The 23,954-nt window shown below is 41.3% G+C and overlaps 1 protein-coding gene across 1 annotated transcript in view; it reads left to right on the top strand.

The window, feature by feature from the left end:
* Nucleotides 1-543: 543 nt before the first annotated feature.
* Nucleotides 544-23,954, top strand: part of nphs1 (NPHS1 adhesion molecule, nephrin) — a gene marked incomplete at both ends in the record, with an annotated part of 198,028 nt that continues 174,617 nt past the window's right edge. Inside the window, 6 exons of the mRNA XM_080851765.1 lie at nucleotides 544-549; nucleotides 2,185-2,263; nucleotides 9,458-9,652; nucleotides 19,379-19,501; nucleotides 20,327-20,449; nucleotides 21,975-22,056. Of these exons, the coding sequence (XP_080707891.1) occupies nucleotides 544-549; nucleotides 2,185-2,263; nucleotides 9,458-9,652; nucleotides 19,379-19,501; nucleotides 20,327-20,449; nucleotides 21,975-22,056 (608 nt within the window). The remainder of the gene's footprint in view (nucleotides 550-2,184; nucleotides 2,264-9,457; nucleotides 9,653-19,378; nucleotides 19,502-20,326; nucleotides 20,450-21,974; nucleotides 22,057-23,954) is intronic.

The raw sequence follows: 23,954 nt of genomic DNA, 5'->3' as shown, positions 1-23,954 counted from the left end.
CATCCCTCTCTTATTTCAGAATTATTATGTTGCCTTTCAACAAAGATATTTGACTCCTATACTGTATTCAGGGGGTTCAATTTTTAGTTTTCTCAGCCTAACAACTTTTTAGTGTATGTCAATTCAGCCTTTAGAGGTCAATAGGCCACACACTCCAGGTGCCACATTTTGGAATGTTGTTCTATACTTTGAAACAATCAGAATTTACAATCAATGTAACTTAAAGAGAGAGCAAAGGAGAGGAGAGGAAAATAAAATATTTCACATTTTCCCAGTCTCACCTTTTCAGGCGCCACTTTGTCAGTTCATCTGATTTAAATGGAGCAATTAAGAACATCATTTATTTTTGTATTGTCATTTCAGACGTTTGTAGTGCTTTTTTGTCTGTATAATTACCATTTCCTTTTAATTACTTCTTAATAAAATTTGTGGGGATGAGTCTGTGCTGTGCTGGCATTGTTCTCTCCATAGCTGACCAAATACAACTATGCTATTTTCTGGGAAAGAGATTTGTTTCATCCCAATAAGCAGATGATCCTACTAATGAAGGTGGGATGAATATAATATCAATAACTCCAATATGAAGATGTCTGTGACCTGCTTTCTGCCAGAGGAATAGGAAAAGTCCCGTTAAATGTTAAACTAACAGAAATATTATGTTTAAAAGTTATGTTGAATCAATATGAATGCAATGCTGTAAGTGGTGTAGCACATGTCAGTTAGTCAAATAAGGGCATATTGAGGTAGTAGAGGGAACCTTGAGCTTGTACTGTTTGTGTACTGCATGGATGCTGTCTCATCCATTCCTCTTTTCTGACCCTATTTTGACTACCAACAATGGCAACCCTTTCCATACACACTCATTGAGAAATGTGTTCACTGCTCTTGACATGAAGCAAAAAAAAGAGCACACACTGAACCATAAACAAAATATTAAATGAGCTTTCATGGGGGCTCATCTTAGTTCATCTATACTTAGAAGTGTTCCTTTTTTATTACTATTTTCATCATTATTTATGTATTGTTATTGTTGTTGCTATTTGAATAATTCTTGTTCTGAACAATAATCAGGCCAACATATGGTACTTGTTTGGACAGAGTTGTGACTGAACATTGACCTCATCATTTAAGGAAGACTCGGCCTTCACAGCCCACACGTATCACCATGACTTTGTTTACTTTAATTAAGGTGCCAGTGCCCACCCTCCCCTCTGTCCAGCTCCTACCCAGCCTATTCATTCCTTTGGCATATCCCTCTTCGAGTAGTTTTCGCATCTATGTGCTCGAGCTCCTCCATTACCTCCTCAGAGGCTGATTTTCAGTCAAGAACAAAGAAGACTTAAAGCTGCTTCCATTTATTGAACTACTCTACTGGTAAGACTGCATACCAGCTATTTAAAAGATCGTTTGACTGTTGGTTTCTAGGGTTAGGGTTAGGGTTCATTTATTGAACTACTCTACTGGTAAGACTGCATACCAGCTATTTAAAAGATCGTTTGACTGTTGGTTTCTCAGTTGTTTGCACTTTTTATCTTATAGTCCAAAATAGACATATTCCCTTTATCTTGTTTTCTTTAATAGTAAATGTAATAGTGGTGATGTATTAATCAGAATACAGTGTAAAATACTTTCGACAGTTTCTGTCCACCTTCTGTCTCCCTTTAGGTATATTTCTGAAGAGCTAGTGAGAAACCTAATGAAGTCAGGCCCATGGTAGTCAAGGGACGTTGTGGTGTCCAAAGAGAATATTCAGTCTGGTAAGGCGCTACAAAGGCCTGCTTTTTCAACAGCACGGTGTTAATATACGAAACTTGAAAGAAAACTTGAAGGGTAAATCTGTATAACATTGCACTGTTAACACACACATATACAGTATATGTATGTGTACTACAGTTCAAAAGTTTGGAATCATTGAGAAATGTCCTTGTTTTGGCAGAACAATTCAAATAACCTGAAATTGATCAGATTTACCAAACATACTGTAGACTATGCTAATGAATGTTGTAAGCCTTTTGTAAGTCAAAACTGCTTCTTTTAATGTGTTTCATGCTGAGGGTGCAAAACAGATTGGAATTGATCTACAAGCGTGGTGACAAGCAGTAGTTTTATTGATTTGAGAAATAATGATGATAATGGTGATGTTATGTTTGCCAGGCACAGAACCCATAACATCTGACCAAACAGAGGACGAGTACCATGAGGAGTTTACTGGCAATGCTTCCAGGATCCAGATGTTTCCTTCTCCCCTTTACTCTTATTTTGGGTAAGATGAATTTAAGTTACACATGAGAAGATGTTCATTCCTTGTGCTGATGGTTAGGGACTTCCCACAGTGGCAAAACGTTTCACTGTTAAATGCGAGTAATCATACCCAGCAAGCATGTCTATGTATAATAACACATCAGGGTGCACCACAACCACCATGCTGATATTGAATAATTTCTAAGTCACAACATCAACAACAAAGGGACACGCCTGCACAAGCATTTCAATGGTGTTGTGAAGTGGGCACCTTCCTTCATCAGTGTTTCGTGGAATAAGGCTCAACAGTGGTGTTTGAGTCCCAGACCCTCTCCTCCATACTCAAGAAGGGTTTGGACTAGGGATGTGCATCTCCATCACTGAGGACGATGCGATACACATCTTGATGCACTGCCAACGATCCGCTACATTAAAGATACATAAAAGCAGCTACTAATGCGATACGATATGATTCACCCCTATTGCGATAAAGTGCGATTCGACACGATGCGATTCAACGAGATGCGATGCAAAAGAATGCAATTTCAAATGGTACATAATGATTCATTTATTTGTCATACAACAAATAATTATCAAGGTCTCTGACAAAAGATAACATGTTTATGTATATGTATGTATGTGTGTAAGTGTTTGTAAATGTAAAATATTGTTTTAACTATACCTGCCAGTTACAACACAGTTTGCTTCATCCTAAACATGTGGATCAACTGCCTCACACACTAAATGTAACTAATTTGTCCTATTTGAAGGTTTTTCTTTAGGAATATGAGTTGATCAACATGATCAGGATGAAGCAAACTGTGCTGTGCTGTAACTATGTCACCAGCTGTGCTGAACACTCTTTCAGAGGGTACACTTGTCCTACATATCATGTCCTTAGTGCCGTGGTCTCCCAAGAAAGCCAGGTCTTTTAAACGTGGATCAAGCGCCAGTGTTGTGTATGAACGCGTTCATTAAACGAAAGTTCATGAACTTGTCATAATTTTGGTGAACATACTGTATTACTGCCTGATGAACGATACTGTGAACGTGTTCATTCCGGTACTCTTTTTAATTTCGTTCAATAAGGTGCCAGATTTCTAGAGACTTCCAGGGGAAAAACACCGTTAATAGTCCTTTATCTCACTGTCTTTGCCTGTGAGAGCGCCGAAGTTGCATAGAGGCCGAGAGCGGTACTGCAGGCAGAGAGAGATTTTAGAAAAATTTTAGACTTCACGAGAATCGGCTATTGACGGCAGTGGAGATGAGAGCGCGTTTAAGAAACAGTTAGAGAGGAGGAATCTATCTATATATAAAATGATTGGTCTTATATTGAGATTATACCGATGCAAAAATGTTAGAAACGATGCATCGCCATTCATCCCACATTGTATCCACTTTTTTGATCCGGGCCATCGCATCGTGAGCTTTTATGCCGGTGCATCGATGCGAACCGGGGAATCTTCCCATCCCTAGTTTGGACATGTCAATCTCAGAAACACCACATGTTCTAGGTATGCCAAATCTAAGTATGCCAACATGCCAACTTCTAGAACATCTTGAAATGATGAGCTTCTTCAGGTCATACAGGATAATGGCGTATTGCCAATTTACAAACGTATTCGGAGAGATCTATGCTGTGTCCAGAGCATTTAGAAATCTACTGAAAGATGGAAGCGACTAAATAATGGCAGTGTCTACTACCGCACACTTTGCGAAGTACACTACTGAAGTGTTGTCTCAAATGGAACACTGACGAACGCAAATGTCCAAGCCCTTTTACCCATAAATCTGTGTGCCAGCTTCCTCCGGCAAACAGGACATTTTTAACAAAGATGGCGGACCAAACTCTGCTGACGGCCGTGTAAAAGTACATCTTTTGCCTTTTTCTCTCTTAAATTTTTCCGAGAAATAGAAACTGTACTTACACAAAGTTATTGAAACCAGTAATAATAGTTGAAGTGATTTGTGAGGCGTCAGCCAGCCACCTTTCCAAACTGAAAAGCTGCCGAAAGACCTCCTCCTCTTCTTCTACGTATGGTGCCCGTTTTGGGGCGAGTAGTGTTCATCGTTTCACACTGCAGTTTTTTACCGTTTGCAGTGCGCCATCCGGTTACTTTCAGTGCCCTGAATTATGCTGGTTCTGTCAGTGTGAACGCCCTTATAACTGAAAGTCAGTGTTTGAAGTTCTCAAGTTTATCATTTATTTATCTTAATTATAAAGACTTATCTCCCTCTGGAACGAAATACTGTTTTCTGATTGGCTAATGGGGTGTACATTAAGTTCGTGGAACCGCACACCATGGACATAGTCCCAGTAGAAAAGTTAAATCGCCGTTCCATATCAATGCTCTTGAATGGTTACCATTGACAACCAATGTAACATTTATTTTTTGACAGCTAGGATAATTTGAACCAAGATGGCGGCCTGTTGGGAGAAGTTAGTGGGAAATGTTTTATGTGAATTAAGCTATCTACACAACTTTTTATACGTCTTAATTGACTCGGTTAGTTGTTTATGTGCTACACGAATGTTGCAGAGTATTGTAAGTCTTAACTGAAAGTCTCGAATATTATTTGTAGGCGGCTGCTAACACTTAGACAAAAAATCCATTGAAACAAATAGTAGCAGCTAGCCTCACTGCTATTAATATAACGTTGCTCTCACACGCGAGTTAGTGGCAATATCCAAATCAATATAAACAAATATTAACCAAGTTGAAAGTGTCCCATTGTAGTTTTTGTTATTTTAATGGCAGTCACTGGGCATCGGTGCGAGTCCAGCCTGAAAAACTATTGGACCCCAAGTGTAGTTGAGAGGAAGCGATGGAGTGACATTTTAACGGCCAGTGGTCCAGCTCACACGGTTGCCTGCTCCTCAACGCCTTGCTGTCGATTGTGAGCCTTCGACCAAAATGACCAAACTTGACCTCCCTGTTGCTCTGTCCAACTTCACCATCAACGGAAACGTGGAGTTTAACTTTAAATAGTAAAACCTTATGAACAACACCTGTGTCCGTGTGTCCGTTTACAGAGGAGAGCTCATGGGGTCACTTTGCAGCAATGCCCGGGGAAACTAAAGGTCATATGATAAGACAGCTAAATTAACAGGAAGGGGAGAGGGTCTGTTCCACGCACTACTTTCTCAATACTTTCTCTAAAGGGAGCACTAGGCTTCAAATCAAGAATTCATGAGGTAATTATGCATATTAAGTTTCCTAAAGATAAAGGAAATTCTAAAGAATAATAATAAAAACATTTTTGGATGTTGTAAACGGGAGATAAGTGGGATAACGGCCTCCGAGCTGTGCAGTTCTACAAAGTTAATGGACTTTGCGGAGCAACACCACTCCGCTGCACGTCGTGGAGTTCTTTGCCCCGCAGCGTCCATTAACTTTGTAGAACTGCACAGCTCGGAGGCCGTTATCCCTTACATGTTCCTACCTCCGTGCACACTTTGACCATATTGACCATACATTTTATTGACAGAAATTCAGGAACGGCAAGATCAGCTTGGTGGAAGTGATATGACAGGCAAAATGCCGGTTTCCATATTTAAAAAAACATAAAAACACACCAGGAAAACAAACGAATATGGACAGTTTTGATATAAACGTAATAGCTGTTTTTCTGTAGCCTGGTGACACCAGCCTACGTATTTCCGCCTGAATTGATTTCAAGCTCATACTCAGTCTGGCCCAACCCCATTGACATTCGTCTCCAGAACTCAAAATTTTGCAGGACCAATCAGCGAACAGTTCAGAGCTGTGACGCAAAACTCGCCTTGGAGGAAAAGACACGAAAAGCTATCGGAAAAGTTGTCTCAACTCTCGAGAACATCAGAAAATTAAAAGGAGAATAAGAGTATTTTCTTGTAAGTTTTATGATTGGAAAGGACGTCGTAGCGCTTCTCCCAACTGGCTTTGGGAAGAGTTTAATCTACCGAATGCTTACTAAACGTTGCTGATTGGTTAAGGGAACTCCAATGATTTTAAACCTCAAGATAAGCACCCGCCCATCTCGGAAACCAAAATGCATTGGGTTGGCCCAGACTGAATGAAATGGAGTCACAGGCTGGTAATGGCCAGGCTAGTTTTTCTGTGTGATAGAAACTTCATGAATAGAGTTTTGTTTGATTTTTGCATCTGTTGAGAGTTTAGTTTTTTGATTTACTTAAATTTAAAATAATAAGTAGAGTGCAGAGTGCACATCTACATAAACAAACAGAGACAATGCAGACAATAACAGTGTTAAATGAATGTTCATCTAAGTTCAGCAATTTTGTGTGTCATTTGTTATTATTATTAAATTGCTGTGTTTTATCAGATGCAACACAACAAAACATGATATCGACATTATATAATGGCATTGGCATGGCCATTGAAAACTCCATATTGGTCGACTACTAGCCCATAGTGATATTTTCTGAGCTGAGTGTTGTTTAACGATTGAGTTCAGCTGAGTTAACAGTTCACTTTGAAAATGTTGCAACATGTTCTGGAAGTTGGCATGTAAGCATACCCATTCTTTGCCAAATCTTCTAGATGTTGGCATACCTAGAGCCTGCATGAACAGAACATGGGTATAGTTTAAGAGGCCACCTTAATCTACGGGGTCATAAGTATGGTTGAACATGGCATTCGGTCATGGTTGTTGTGAAGAAGTCCCTCAGTAATCCTCAGTAAACCTTGAGCTGTATCTTGAGATGTATGGGTGTTTCTGTGTCGAGTATTGGCGCCTCAACCAGGTCACCCTCAAAGATTTCTACCCCTCACTCCATATCGGGTAACGCATTGGCTGACATTGCTGGGTCACACTGGTTCGGCTCACTCAACCTCCGAAGTGGCTACTAGCAAGACCACTGAGGCACTGGCCCAGTTCTGCTATTCGGTCTCTGCAATGGGCCAGCCTCCTTCAAATGCCTGAGTCCTGGCTGGTGCATGCAGTTGAAATCCACAGCCCCCTGAACACGGAACTTCCTTGGGCTGGCATGTTATTACAGACGTTTCATCCAAGATTTTTCCACGATAGCCGGCCTGTCTGGATATCTTTACCTGTGCTATTCAGCTTGTTAAAAAAACTATTCTCAGTAAAATAAAGTTTTCGATGTGCTTTTCCCCTCTTGGCTACCATGGCTAGCCGAGGATGTGCTGGCCCCTTTCCCATCATGTTCTGCTGTCTATGAATATGTGTAGCCGTGGATGTGCTGGCCCCTTTCCCCATCATGTTCTGCTGTCTATGAATATGTGTGGATGTGGATGTGCTGGCCCCTTTCCCCATCATGTTCTGCTGTCTATGAATATGTGTGGATGTGGATGTGCTGGCCCCTTTCCCCATCATGTTCTGCTGTCTATGAATATGTGTGGATGTGGATGTGCTGGCCCCTTTCCCATCATGTTCTGCTGTCTATGAATATGTGTAGCCGTGGATGTGCTGGCCCCTTTCCCCATCATGTTCTGCTGTCTATGAATATGTGTGGATGTGGATGTGCTGGCCCCTTTCCCCATCATGTTCTGCTGTCTATGAATATGTGTGGATGTGGATGTGCTGGCCCCTTTCCCCATCATGTTCTGCTGTCTATGAATATGTGTGGATGTGGATGTGGAGGCCCCTTTCCCCATCATGTTCTGCTGTCTATGAATATGTGTGGATGTGGATGTGCTGGCCCCTTTCCCCATCATGTTCTGCTGTCTATGAATATGTGTGGATGTGGATGTGGAGGCCCCTTTCCCCATCATGTTCTGCTGTCTATGAATAAAGTATATAGTGTCAATTGCAGCGCCACCTATGGACAGAATTTCACTAAATTGGCATGCATCCACATAATGTGGTACTACTGCAGGGTGTGAAATGTTGTGAAACTTAAACATTTCCATCACAAGATATTAGCTAGTGAACTGCTACTTTTTGCTTTGCACATTGTTCACAAGGTGGCGCCACTCCACAAATGAGCGTGCCTTCTAGAGGCCAACTTGCCATAAACACTGTGTTGAGTACGATCTTAGGTTCATTTGGTGGACGCGCTCTTGCGCTGTGCCGTAATCAAAATCCAAACAATGGTGATCCGTTTCCTTACTTGAGTTTTATTGTAAGATGATGATGAACTTGATGAATATGATCGTTGTTCCTACCGTGCAGTATGGAGATGCGTGGAGTTGATATTGATGTGAATTTGACTGTATTCCTGTATTCCAATGAAGTGTTCCACTCTAATTTCCTTTGTGTAGCGCAAGCCGCGGTCAAAAACCGTATGGCTACCTTCTCGGTACTCAAACTCAAACCCCTCCTAAATGAACGTCAGGTGCTGCAGTCACGTGCTTCAAGGGGGCGTGACCACGCATTCCATACTGCTCGGGAGGAAAGGCAAATTATAAATGATTCTGTGATCATGTACAATATTATGCAACCATGTAAATAAACTTATTTAACACCTAAATTTGTATACTATAAACGAAAACACGTTATGGCTCCAACACACTGTATCATTTATGGCGGTTATTATCCCAAAAGTGCTTGGAGCCCACCTAGGGACAGAAACCTTATATTCCGTATCAGCCATGTGGGGCAACAATAATGCCAGGTTTGATGTGGATGAAGTCTGAGTATATGATATCATCGGCTAAAGATCGGTGGCTACTGCGGAACACCACCCGTGGGATTATCCCTTACCTACCCCACTCCCACTCGTGCTATATTGCTTAAACAAACCATGACAGCATATGCGTTGCAGCCGCAGTCATAATACAATGCATGTTTAGCCACTGAAAGTAAACACCTACTTTGGAGATAGTTTGAAGCATGACCTGCATGGGTTACTGTGGTAATGACGTAGGCTATAAAAGTGTATCATCTGCATGGGTTGCCATGGTAATGACGTAGGCTACGAAAGTGTATCATGAAAAAAAGGTGTTTGGAACATTTTTCTAATTAAAAATGGCCACCACTGAGCTTTTGAGAAAAATGGAAATATTCGTTTATCATTTATCTTATGTTCTAACGATTCCAAAAATGTAAAGTTTATCAACTCCCCAATATTTTGAACGAAAAGACAAAAAGAACTGGACTAATAGGTTTTAGCTTCCTTGAAAGTGCAGGACTCTGCTTCTAACAATGCAGGTTTCATGTAATGTTCCAATTTTTACAAAAACATCAGTGCAACACAAGTCATACCTTGTTTTAAAAAAAGTCTTTTACCACTGTTTTCCTACTGTGAAAGGTATGCAGGCACAGCAAGCTTTCAAGACACAACCCAAGAATGTAACAGTGCAGGCTGGAACCAAGGCTCAGCTGAACTGTCAAGTACTGAGAGCAACAGGAATGGTCCAGTGGGTGAAGGGCGGTTTACTACTGGGGCCCCAGAGAAGCTTGCCAGGCTTCCCACGGTATCGCGTCATTGGGGACAAGGGGAAAGGTGAGATATCTAAGGATGTGATTAGTGGATGAACATGCTCACTTTAAAAGATAATTGTACTGATATAGTTGAATATTTTCAGAATGCAATAAAGAAACCATTGAAGTAAAGAAACTTTTTTACTTTTCTGATTTGCTTTACCTGCATTTGTTTTGGATGGTATATAGGCATGTAGGATATGTGCAAAATATTACACAGCTTTCACTCAGTTTTCCTTTTATAAATAGCTATTAAAGAGCACATTTGTTATTCAATCCACTTTTATGAATTTATATAGTGCAATGAGCAATGCACATAGTCTTAAAGCGCTTTCCAAGGCCTGAATCCCCTAGAGCATGCACAATGAAAAGGTGGCAAGGAAGAAAAGGGAAGGGGAGAGAATCAGAAACATGGCAGATGAAGCCATACACGTATCAGGATAAGCATGCTAGCATACTACATGTGTCAAATGTACACAATGCATACAAACAGGGATACATACAGGTTGCAGGGAGTAGGCAGGGAGATGGTCATGGAAAAGAGTAATGGCAGCATGCCAATATAATGGTCCTACAACATATTACTTCTCATAATAGTACTCATAGGGTTCCTATCAATAGAATGAGCCAAATGGAATAATACATATTAGCAGTTCAAATATGTGTGTGATGCATCATAGACAATGTGCACTAGAACCCTGGATGTGATTGTTAGATGGGTATAGGCAGCACAAAGCAGGGAACTTTCCAAAGGGATCTGTATGTGTACACTTCTGTCTCCTATACAGGTAAACATGAAGTAACAATTCAAGGAGCAATTACTTAAAAAAAAGCAAGACACACACACTTTAAACATGCTGTGTTAGCCAACCCCGCTTTAGCATGTTCAAGACAAACCACATGAATTAGGGTATAGCTGGTATTGACAACCTGGTCTAGAATGATGAATGTTGCAAATAGTGTCCATTCTTACCAGAGAAAGGTCACTCTGATGCCCCAGAGAGGAGTGTGAGGATCCCGGTTAGGCCACTTAAGCTGTAGTTACGTGTAGTCCTGCTCTGAAAAGACAAGATGAGAAAATGAGAGTAGGCTTAGGGTGGCTTTACACGACAACGCTCCCGGGTGAAAACGACAAAATATTTTATCAGATGTGCCTTTCGTTTAGACGGCGACAGCGTTTTTGGGGCTTGAAAACGCAAAGAAATGAACCCACCCTCCAGAGTGGAAATCTTAGGCTAGCTTTACACGACAACGATCTGAACACAAACCGCAAAAGTGGCGTTGCGTTCCCACTTTTAATTTCGCGTTTAGACGAGAGTCTTTGGGTGGAAATCTGCATGCAGACGGTGACGCAAAAGTGTGTGAAATTGAACTTAACCGGTGTAGACGTGGAGGTACTGCAGGATGTATATGTGTCCATTCTATTCCACTATGGCTATTTTAACGCGATTGGGAGCTTATTTATGTATTCATTCACTTACATTTGCAGTGTTCGTGTACATTTACATTTAGTCATTTAAATTAGCAGACGGCTTTGGCCAAAGCGACGTAGGCTACAAGGGATAGAACAGTCTAGCTACGAGACCTAGTGTAATTAATGCGCCTTCTCTGTTCTGTTTTATCTGTGATTACTCGGCTTATTTGCTGAAATGACTCCTGGATAGATATCAAGGCAGCTTGAATCTCCGAGTAATGGAAATAATCCGACATGTTTGTTGTTGTTTGGCTGTACTGCACATGGATATGATGTCAACGCGTATGCGAGGATAGCCAGCGTGAGCAGCTCAGAGCACACTTTTGCGTTTTCAACCCTTTAGACGGGAACGCAACGGTGGAGCGTTTTTAAGATTTCCACTCTGGAGGGTGGGTTCATTTCTTTGCGTTTTCAAGCCCCAAAAACGCTGTCGCCGTCTAAACGAAAGGCACATCTGATAAAATATTTTGTCGTTTTCACCCGGGAGCGTTGTCGTGTAAAGCCACCCTTAAAAACGCTCCACCGTTGCGTTCCCGTCTAAAGGGTTGAAAACGCAAAAGTGTGCTCTGAGCTGCTCACGCTGGCTATCCTCGCATACGCGTTGACATCATATCCATGTGCAGTACAGCCAAACAACAACAAACATGTCGGATTATTTCCATTACTCGGAGATTCAAGCTGCCTTGATATCTATCCAGGAGTCATTTCAGCAAATAAGCCGAGTAATCACAGATAAAACAGAACAGAGAAGGCGCATTAATTACACTAGGTCTCGTAGCTAGACTGTTCTATCCCTTGTAGCCTACGTCGCTTTGGCCAAAGCCGTCTGCTAATTTAAATGACTAAATGTAAATGTACACGAACACTGCAAATGTAAGTGAATGAATACATAAATAAGCTCCCAATCGCGTTAAAATAGCCATAGTGGAATAGAATGGACACATATACATCCTGCAGTACCTCCACGTCTACACCGGTTAAGTTCAATTTCACACACTTTTGCGTCACCGTCTGCATGCAGATTTCCACCCAAAGACTCTCGTCTAAACGCGAAATTAAAAGTGGGAACGCAACGCCACTTTTGCGGTTTGTGTTCAGATCGTTGTCGTGTAAAGCTAGCCTTAGGAGAGTTGATTTATTTATTTAGGCCTCGGAAGACACATTGCGGGATTAAATCCTCATTTTCAATGGTGCCAAGGGTACAATGAGAGTTAATACATAGGATAAAAATAAAATAAAATAGATAATATAAATATGCATATAAAATAGTCCAGGAGTACAAGGGAAAGGTCATAAATAAAAAAATTGAACATCCAGTAAATCCATTAAAATGCTATGGTTGGGTCAACAGTTACAATCACTGCAAGAGAAGTCTGATGTACATTTGATTAGGTTTATGAATTCCCTTATTGAAATAAAAGAGCACAACCTTAATGTTTTTTGGACCTCATTCCAGATGTAGGGTGCTTTAAAACAGAAGGCTGTCTTCCCCAGTTTTGTGTTGGCACGTTGCAGATGTAATGAGAGCAAGCTTTGGGAGCGTGTATTGGTGGTGTTACAGTTCCAGCTGACCAAAGAGTAGAGCTAAAGTGGCATCAGCCCAATGATGGTTTTGTAAATTAAAATCTTCCAGTGAGCATCCCTTCTTTCAGACAGGGCTGGTCAGCCAACCTTGTTATATAAAGGGCAGTGGTGTGTGCCATAGCGGTCTCCAGTTATAAAACGTACGGCAGAATGGTACACAGCATCCAGGGTTTTTAGGGTGCTGTGGGATGCATTCCCATATATTATATCACCATAATCTAAAACAGATATAAAAACAGACTCAATAATGGTTTTTCTGGCTGGAAAAGTAAAACAGCACCTATTTCTGTATAAAAACCCCAATTTAATTCTTAGCTTTTTTGTGAGTTGATTCACATGTGCTTTAAAATCAAGTTTCTCATCAACCCAAATACCTAGGTACTTATAACTGGTGACCCTTTCTAGAGCGGAACCATTTTTAGAGCAGAGTTTTAATCTGTTAAAATCAGTGCTTCTAGCTTTAGTAAAAAGGATCCATTTGGTTTTAGCACAATTAAGGACTAGCTTCAGGTCGCTTAACTGCTTCTCTAGCATGTGGAAGGAGAGCTGCAATGTATTTATGGCCAGTGTTGTACCTGAACGCGTTCATTGAACGAAAGTTCATGAACTCGTTCATAATTTTGGTGAACGTGAACTGAACGTTCTGTATTATTGCCTGATGAACGATACTGTGAACACATTCATTCTGGTGTCTGTGAACGGCACGTTCACTCTTTTTAATTTCGTTCAATAAGGTGCCAGATTTCAAGAGACTTCCAGGCGAAAAACACACATTTAACAGTCATTTAACAGTTTCAACTCGCTGCGTGTGCTTTATTTTACTGTCAATGCCTGGCAAGTGTGAGAGCGACAAAGTTGCATAGAGGCCGAAAGCGGTATTGCAGACATATAGAGATTTAGATTTTTTTTTTAGCTCGCAACATGTTCAAAAAAAGAACTGAACTAGTTCATTTTTTGGAGCTGTGAACTTAGTTCAAATTTTTGAATTATGAACTATGAACTGAACTAGAATGCGTTTTGTGAACGAACTGCGAGAGTGTGCTTGCTCTGTTGCGGCCATCAAGCACAAGCAACTGCAGTGGCCGAGTGCGCATATGTTGTTGAGGGGCCACACAGACATTTAGCTTGGAGAAGTCTTAAAATAGGCTCCAAGTGACATTATCTCTTATGGGGTGTAATTATTCCTCCAAAGGTCGTGTTAATCAATGAGTCTAGATTTTGAAAGTTCAAATGATGTGGTGGCACAATACAACTACTATGCCTAGCTGGCCTTAGAGTTAAATCAACCACATAGCCTCCATATGAAACGCTGTGAAATGTATCGATGCTTCAAATTTGGTTACATTACTCAGACTGTTAATACTTTTCTTCCTCATCTGACACGTGAAATTACAACGACAAAAACAAAACACACAAAGATGATTGAAAGCTACAATTATTTCTAGAAGGACAAGCTTAGATAAGTATCGTAACGTTATTAATTATTGGAAGGCATGTGTTAACGGGCAAACGTACGCGTTGTCATGTTAACCCGTTATTTAAACTGAGGATATCCATTGTTAATCCAGCTAGTTTAGCATAATTGATAAGATCCAATGGTATCTAATGCTACCTAGCTAGGTATGCAAACTGTCGGTATCGTTAACTCCACAATGTCATGTCACTTGCATTAATCTGAGAATGGCATGTTAGTAGTACATTTAATATCAGTACAGTGTTTAATTACCGCTGATACTTACATTTACGGTCTTCTGCCACCGCCTCCGCTGTAGCCACCTCGTGTAGCTCGAACAGAAATAAAGTGTCTTGTCTGCTCACGAAATTTAACTGTGTTTTTGCAAAGCATCTGGCCAAACTTCACGACATTGACATTTATGTCGTACATAATCCATCCCCATAAACCGGAGATTTCAAGCACACAGAAACTGTACGCCAATATTGGCTAACGAGTTGTAGCCAAGCCCTGGGTGAAGGCTAAATAGCTCGCTAGCTTTTATCACTTTAGCTTGCTCAGTAGAGTGCTAAGACACAGCAACTATTCACGATTGTATCAATTGTATATCTATGTAAACAACTCGCTAGCTATTACTGCTAGCACTGTAGCTAGCTCAAGACAGTAGCTATATAGCTTTGATAATACACAGCCATTACTACGACTGTATCAACGTGCTGAATTTCACTTAACAGGTCAGTCATTCCCTAAATCTTTAGTAATTGTATATCTAGGTTGTCACATTCAACAGCACAACATATCCCCTAGCGTTTTGAACTTTCTTTGAGTTGTGACCGTAGGTTATGACCGTAGTGTGTTTGCATCCGACACAAATATGGCGGTGCTTAAAAGACAGTGACGTAACATGATATCCATGAATTCTGAAGAGCTCAAAAGGCGCTGAAAGCTGCGCTTTTTTCTAAAAAAAGAAGTCAAGTGTGAACCCCGCTTTATACAGTTGAATGGAGAGGGACAGAGACAAGAGGAGCCTTGGCGCAGGTGTCAGTGAGAGGTGTCAGTGAAGCACAGGTGCAAGCCAGTTTAATGACCCCATTATGATGTCATAATGGCACAGAGTTCTGCCATGCAAGTCTATGGAGTGGCAAGGAGTACCGCCACGAAAAGTCATAGCAGGTTGCACCGGATCGGGCCGGACGTTTCGGTGTTTGAATGGCGTCTCTATCTCAATCGGGCGAGGAGTAGTTAGCTGCAAGAAAAACGGGGAGAAAAAATTAATAAATAAAGAAAGAAAACTTATGAAGAACAATTCGGGCAAGCACACTAACTAGTTCATTTTTAAATGTGTGAACTATAAACTGAACTAGTTCATGTAGAAAGTGAACTTTCCCAACACTGTTTATGGCAGAGTCAATGTTTGGGGCAGTACAGTAGGCTACAGGACTGTGTCATCCGCAAGGTGAACTTGACAAAGTGGAGTGAGTGTGGAGGCAATTTCATTGATATAAATAATAAAAAGTAAAGGCCCAAGGACAGAGCCTTGGGGTACCCCCTTGACAATATCTAAAAAAGGTGATATTATTTTGCCCACCTTGACACATTGGGAGCGACCAGTGAGATATCTTTTGAACCACTGTAGGCTCATATCGTCAAAGCCGATAAGTGACAATTTATGTAAAAGCAGATGGTGGTCAACAGTGTCAAAGGCCTTTGAGAGGTCCACAAATAGTGCGGCACAATGTTGCTTATTGTCCAAGGCAGTAATAACATCGTTCACCACGTTTGAAAGAGGAGAATCACAAGTTCTTAAACAACTAGTTCTGAGGGGGTACGATAGGCATCTTTGTTAAGATGACTGTCACAATTATTTTTAAGTGATCAGATGGGATTTGTATCATCTGCATGGGTTGCTGTGGTAATGACATAGGCTGTGTAAGAGTGTCATCTGCATGGGTTGCTGTGGTAATGACGTAGGCTACGGAAGTGTATCATCTGCATGGGTTGCCGTGGTAATGACGTAGGCTACGGAAGTGTATCATCTGCATTGGTTGCCGTGGTAATGACGTAGGCTATGAAAGTGTATCATCTGCATGGGTTACTGTGGTAATGACTTAGGCTATGTAAGTTCTTGGCACTCTGTTAGTAGCAGCATGAATTCCAGCACTTCTGTCACTAGATTTGACGTTGTCGTCATTGCGACCGAAGCTTGATCTGCACCTTTGCCAAAGCGCAAATTACTGCACGGTGTTTTTCATCCTATTTATCATCCAATTTATCAAACAAGAACGTCGTCTTGTAATTAGCGCCTAACCCCGCTGTGATGTACCTGCATTTATATTTCATTTCTACTTTGTTTATGTATTTTCACACGACTGTATATGATATTTGGTCATGTCATCAATGAGGGGTTATTTAGAACACTGGATAAAAAATAAACGTGTAGTGTTCGTTAAGAGGTCAACCGGGGAACTCGGGAGGAGGATAAAGTTCCCGGAAGTGTGGTGACCGGCCCTGTGTTCCATTTTCCCTACCTACCGTACCTACCGTACCTATACTTATACAGAGTACACAGTACACACTCACTAGGTACGCAGATTCTCAGCAGGTGAGTGCTGCTCCAAATCTAATACTCCGTGGTGCACTTACCGGAAATTACGATCGCGACAAGCCCCGCGTTCGACTTTTTCGAACTGAGCGGCTCTGCCTGGGTCCGCCTCTTCCGCTACGTTGACAAGATGGCGGCCGTTGAGAATGGACAGTGTACCCTGCTTCCACACTCAGCGTTTTGACCGTTATGAGTACAGGGTCCTTTGGGTATACTTCTTTTCGACGCGGAAATGGGAAATCGGAAAACGGAACACCCTACATACTCACACTAAGGATGGTAGGTACGGTAGGTAGGGAAAACGGAACAGAGCACGGGAGAGGGAGATGAATGGCGTTGGAGAGAGAAACGAGAGAGTGTTACGGGAGAGTTGCAGCGTTTTGGGCCACAGGCGATTGACAGAAAAGGGAGCCGTTGGCGTCCCTTTTGCAAAAGGTTTTCTTTTCCCCGACAGTAGGACCGTCGGAGCACATAGGCCGGGAGATTCGGTTTTCTCCACCAGCACAACTACGGATTTAAACCTGTTCCATACGGATTACTCTGACTTTCTTATTTGGGATATTTCTTCTTTGGATGGACATACAAGCACTGTGGACAATGGACAAGGCTCATGTGGCGGTCGGTATTTGTTTGATGCGTGGCAATTTGTCACCGCAATCTTTGTTTGTCCTTTTGGTTTGAAAGAATACAGAAACGTTTGAGACACTTATGAGCGTGAAATTTTGTTTATTAGGGAATACAAACTGATTATATAACACCGCCCATTAGTGTCAATAGCGCCACGCTAAAATAGGGTAGACATAGCCTGCGTTTTCCTGCCACCATGGATGATGAGTTAAAATTAGAATTAGAGCTTTTGGTTGACGAGGTTACAGCAAACTAACCAGGGTAAATATTGAATCTCTTAATATTTTTCCGTTTACATTAAAAGTTGTGATCACTTTAAGTTCATGACTGTCCTTTATTGGTGAGCTGATTTTGGGAAATTAAACTTTTCAATGAACATTGAGTTTCTGGGTTGCTATGGATACCCCTAAGTGTGCCTGTGCAGCTTCATATTAATGACTTTATGTTCACAAGTTCATATTTACACATATTAACATGAGTTTATCACACATAGGCAACTGCAAACTGTTAAGATGGTTCCCTAAGCTAGAGATAGCTAGGATAGTTAATAGCCAGGTTAACTGCCCATAGCATCCCGTTTAATAGTCTGGTAGGAATATACCCATTACTTTAAAACGGTGTATTCCAACACTGAAAACAATGCTTTTCAAAAACGCTGCCCTTGGCGGATACATTTATAAACTGGACTTGTAGTGTGGACAGGGCAGGGGAAACTCAAGTTCAGACGTTCGGTTGCCGTGGCACTTATTTTGGTTATAACGTCAAAATAAACATGGAAGGTGAAATGAATATGCTGCTCTGGCTCTACAATTTTGGAAAAGTGTTAGTCGTGTTGAAAAAATTCTTTCTGCGCGTCTTCGCCTTGCTCTAATAACTGCTGCCATATCTAAGTTTTCAGACTCAATCAAAATGTGCTTCCTGGTTAAGACGTGCTTTTATGAGGCGCATAATTATCCCGCAAATTTGAGACGCACTCTCGCCAGGCAGTTTTAGTAAATACCACGGAATACATAATTAGCAGGGATGTGCACATGAGTGTGCTAAGGTTGCTTGGGCAACTGCCCGTTTGCCCTCTCGACCGAAGTTGCCCCTCCGAAGGAAATAAGTTGCCCCTCTGAAAGAAATATACAGTATATATTTGCGATCAGATGACGGGGGAGCAGCAGCGGCGGTTAGTGAGAGTTTAAAATGACATTGTGAAAATGTGCGATTATATGACGGGGGCTTGGCAGCCGCGGTAAATTAGAGTCTTCAATGATATTGTGAAAATTTGCGATTACATGAAGGGTCGTGGCAGCCGCGGTAAGTGACAGTATAAAATTATATTGTGAAAATTTGCGATTACATGACGGGGCGTGGCAGCTGCGGTAAAGTAGAGTTTAAAATGATATTGTGAAAATGTGCAACTACATGACGGGGGCGTCGAAGCCGCGGTAAGTGACAGTTAAAAATTATATTGTGAAAATCTGCGATTACATGACGGGGGCGTGGCAGCCGTTGTAAGTGACAGTTTAAAATTATATTGTGAAAATTTGCGATAACATGACGGGGGCGTGGCAGCGGCGGTGAAAAACATATTGTGCTGCCCCTGTTTTCCAGGGCAGAGGAACTGCCCTTCAAAATACCTGTGCATGTCCCTGATAATTAGGCGCACTTAACACCTCTCCTCCCACCTCTTAGCGGCACACACCCATTTTTTTCTTATACCCTCCCAGCAGCGGAAATCTGGGCTTCTACTCAAATACGCCTCCTTTGTAAATACCGCTGTATGTTTACACCCGCTATTTTACGTCTTAAATGGGCGCAATCCTGTTAGTAAATCAGGCCCTCAGTTATTTTAAAATGAGTATGAAATGCATAGTCCTGGTTATGGTCAGCATTAGAGTACCTACTTTACTTTATAAGCACAGAGCTTTGCCAGGATAAAATATAATGGACAACTGTCCACCTTGTTATAAATGACTGTTGGTTTGATCAGACATGTTTAAAATTCCACTTCTACTTCCAGGGGAATACCATTTGCTGATTGAGGATGTGGCCTTGGAGGATGATGCCGCTTATGAATGCCAAGCTGGACAGTCAGAGAGCAGTTCAGCAATCATCTCACAAACTGCATGGCTAAATGTGCAGAGTAAGCTAAATCACTTTAACACATTAGACAACAAAGCATCTTTTAGCATGACAAAGCACATAAATGCCCCAAAACTCTTCACTGCCTAAATAGATCTAGTCTGTGTCATGAATGAATGAAAGTTCCAAAATTGCTCATAAATAGGTTTTGTGGGTAGGTTTAACCTAGGTCAAGAGGTACTTTTATCACCTAAACAGTAGGGGAGAGTGGGGTGATTTGTGGCAGCGGGGAAGTTGTGCCACACATTTGTGAAAAGTCAGCCATTTAACTCATCCTGCAAAGAAGAGAGCCTCTTTGCATGAGAGATAAGCACATTTAAGTTAAAAAAAAAACTGTTTTTTGCCTTCCATAGTAACATTTCTATGATCACGGTTTTTTTATTGTTATGTCTAAACAGGTTTAGACAAGTTTGAAAACGTTTCACACAAGTTTAAGTGCTTTGGTAAGCTACACTACGAGTCTAGATGGCTAGCATGATTTTAGCTCAAATCAGCTGGATGATGCATTTTTTCCTAAAAGGTGGGACTGGGGTGATTTGTTCCAAAGGGCCTGGGTTAAGTTGTGCCAGTGATCTGTATAGAGAATTGCATTCAATTTGCTCATGTGGCGCTTTACATAAATGAGTCATTTTGCATTGAATTTGTCTAGCTTTTATATAGCAACACAGTTTTTGAGATGCAAATATACTGTTTTACAATAATCAATGGCACAATTTAAAAATTCAAATTCAAAACACTGAGAGCTTAGAGTGACTCGAACAGAAGTTCATCATTGTCTCACCACGTTCATATGTTGACCACACGTCATAATTTTCCTCTCTGTTAGTTCCACCCTTAAAGCCATACATCGAACTGGAGTCAAGCGAGCCTTGGGTAGCAGGTAAAGAGTACACAGTGATGTGTACGGCTTCTGATGCTAAACCTGCAGCAGAAATTACTCTGTTCAAAGGTAAGTTATCCTGGTAACACACAAGATCCTTAGAAACACAATTATAAGGACATCTGATCCTATGTTATAATATGTGTAACCCAGTAATATAAGAGTTTTACAGTCATTTAGCAGGGCCTGGAAATGAAATAACTCTTTCCACCTCATAATGTGTGCATTATTGGGATTATATAACATTTTTAGGTTGATCATATGTCTATGGAAGTACATTCATGCCACAGGTCATCCATGCAAAAATTGAAAAACAAACACAGCTCTCAATTCAATACAATGTTATGCATTTACCTAGCACCATAACAAACTGACAACCCCACCAGAACAAGCACATAGGCAGCCCCCCAGAACAAGCACGTAGGCACCCCACCAGAACAAGCACGTAGGCAGCCCCCCAGAACAAGCACATAGGCAGCCCCCCAGAACAAGCACGTAGGCACCCCACCAGAACAAGCACGTAGGCACCCCCCCAGAACAAGCACGTAGGCACCCCCCCAGAACAAGCACGTAGGCACCCCCCCAGGACAAGCACGTAGGCACCCCCCCAGGACAAGCACTGAGTCCCCCCCCCCCCCCCCCCCAGAACAAGCACGTAGGCAATCGTGGCAAGAAAAAAACGTTCCTTTTCCTTTTAACAGGAAACTATAAAAGAAAACCTCAGGCCCTCTGGACCCTATTTGAGATATTTTTGGATCTAAATGTATTGAGTTAGAACGCTTAAACCAGCAGCCACAAAATTGCTAGGGATCCTATGGCCTGAAATATGGATATTTCAAAGATGGGCAAATCTTTGTAAATATGAGCAAAATGTCAGCATCCTAGCTTATTGCCAACTTTGACATCTAATCCTTTATATTTATACAGGATTCATGGAATTGTATTGCTTGCATAATTTTGGACCTTAACCTCGGCTTCAAATTGCAATATTTGCCTTATGCTGTAGGAAAAACACGTAGGTACTTATTACAATGCATAATCGTTAAGGATAGGTTAAAATCTTCAAATTTAGATCCTACAAGTTGAAGTTAGTCATGGTAGAAAACATAGTTTCAACAGTGTTAAAACATTTTTTTTTAGAAATACGCTTAGGACAGTGTGTGGGAAAATTGTGTGAGGGGTCATGTGCGAACCTGTAGGCGATTTCGCATGAAATGACACAAAAGTGTAACTTAACCTGACGCTTTGTTGGGCTGAAGTCTAATGTGTGTGTTAGGGCTGTTAATGGAATCTGAATTTAAAACGTGTTATGAGTGGGCCTTTATCAGAAACCAAATCTGTATTTATAGATCTAATGTATGGTTTTAATACTCAAAAATTGAAAAACACAAAAACACTAGCCTTTTAACCCAAACCCATTTTTTACAATAAGTATATTAGTAAATGAACATAATAAAGTTATTGCATTATTTGGAGATTATTATATTATCAGGTTACACATCACTTCACACAGTCAAAAATAATCCTTTCATCAAACCTACTGTGTTATGTTTTATATTCCCTGTCTCGGTCACATTGTCTATCTCTGATTTAGGTGGAATACAACTTACAGACCTGGACTCAGTCACTATGTCTGGCTCGGAGGAGCAACTCATGAACACTCAAGCAGAAGTGAAGTATGTGTTTGGGCATGTTTGCCTAACCAAAGATATACAGTTTTCAGGCATGCCTCAAAAGTGCAACAAAACTGTCGAGTCCACAAAAATGTCCAATGGGGAAATTGTACAGGGGACGAGACAGAGATCGTATTCAGTACACAGGCTGAGTTCAAGAAACAGTAACCAGACAGAGAAGAGATTGTATTCAGATCACAGGCTGAGTTCAAGAAACAGTAACCAGACAGAGAAGAGATTGTATTCAGATCACAGGCTGAGATCAAGAAACAGTAACCAGACAGAGAAGAGATTGTATTCAGATCACAGGCTGAGTTCAAGAAACAGTAACCAGACAGAGAACAATCCAAGCAAAGCTATATAGACTGCTAGGCAACAATCCAAAACAGCAAACATTAACTCTACACATTGCACTCAAAGATCTAAGAAGATATAAGATATCCTTACACTGAGCCATAAACTGCGTTTAACTTCAGATAGGCCAAAACAGCTTGAGGAAGACGTGGCAGTGTTCAGAGTCAGGCACTGCAGTTACTGTCCATTGGCAGCATGAGCTGGCTACATATACCACACCTTCATGATGACAGAACATGGACCTCATTGGTTTGAATCTCTGAGGACAAACATGAAACTAGTTTGTTCCTCGAAAATGTAATGCAAAATTGTGCTAACTTTGACACCCCTTGAATGAACTGAAACTATACTATGGCACAAAATACATTGCAATGCACAGATCTCCCACCTAAGACCATGTACTGTATGTTCTATTTGTGTACTAAAATAACTAACATAGCTTTGGCTGCAATAACACCCTGAAGTCTTTGGAGGTGATAAAACCAGTGCAAACATTCCAGCAAATGTTATGAATGAAACTATGAGCCCACAAGAAATGTTTTTTACTAGACATCACACTTTTCGTGTTTTCACTTTTAGTTATTGCGTGTTATCATGTTAGAATAATGCATAATAAGGTACCACACACCAGTGTGATGGTGAACGAAAGTCATGGAATTTTGTCAAGTTGAAATGGATGATTAAACTCTCGATCAGTAACTAGGAACAATCAAGACAGGGTTATCACAGACTACCTTCAGAGTGTGGGAGTAGAGAGAATGGGATGTCCTGCCATGAGTCCAGACCTCAACCCAATTGAACACTTGTGGGATCAGCTTGGGCGTGCTGTATGTGTTAGAGTGTCCAACACAACCACACTGGCTGACCTGCAACGACTCCTGGTTGAGGAATGGAATGCCATCCCACAGCAATGTGTGCCCAGGCTGTTGTGGCTGCCTATGGATCTTCCACCGGCTACTGAGGCTCCTGATGGTGTATTGCCCTTATGTCTTGCTTGTTCCTTGTTACTTATCGAGAGTTCAATCATCCAATCCACCAAACAACTCAACAGGAGTCAATTCCAACAGAAGGATACACCGTTTAGCATCGGCAAAGAATTTTGAAAACTTTTACTTGGGCGCTACCCACATAATCAGCTGTGCTGCTTGTCCCACAAATGCTTGATCCATACAAGTTCCCTATCACAGTAGACTGCAATGTAACAATTGGGACATGACTCTGTTATGGACCAATCGAAGCACAATATATTCACGCCGGAAGGCCGAATTGCGACGAATCACCGTCCTGAGCCCGCCCCCTCAGGTGCCCTTAAATAGGCGGTGATGACGTCGCTCTGCCTATTTCGTGTCTTCGCTTTTCGAAGTTAAGACCTCGTCACTTCATTCGCTCAGCGTTGTTGCTAATTCTTGTGTGCTATTTTACTCGTTCGAGTTGGTGAGTCGTCGGATTTAATTCCCTTACTAGCTCTGAGTGCTACAAGGATAATTTATGGAGAGAGATATGTTTCAAAAGTATTCGTAAATGCAAGTACCATGATCCACAAATGT

This window comes from Sprattus sprattus (genome assembly GCF_963457725.1).
Source record: "Sprattus sprattus genome assembly, chromosome: 14".
Taxonomy (NCBI): Eukaryota; Metazoa; Chordata; class Actinopteri; order Clupeiformes; family Clupeidae; genus Sprattus; species Sprattus sprattus.
This window is presented reverse-complemented; position numbering and strand designations above follow the sequence as displayed.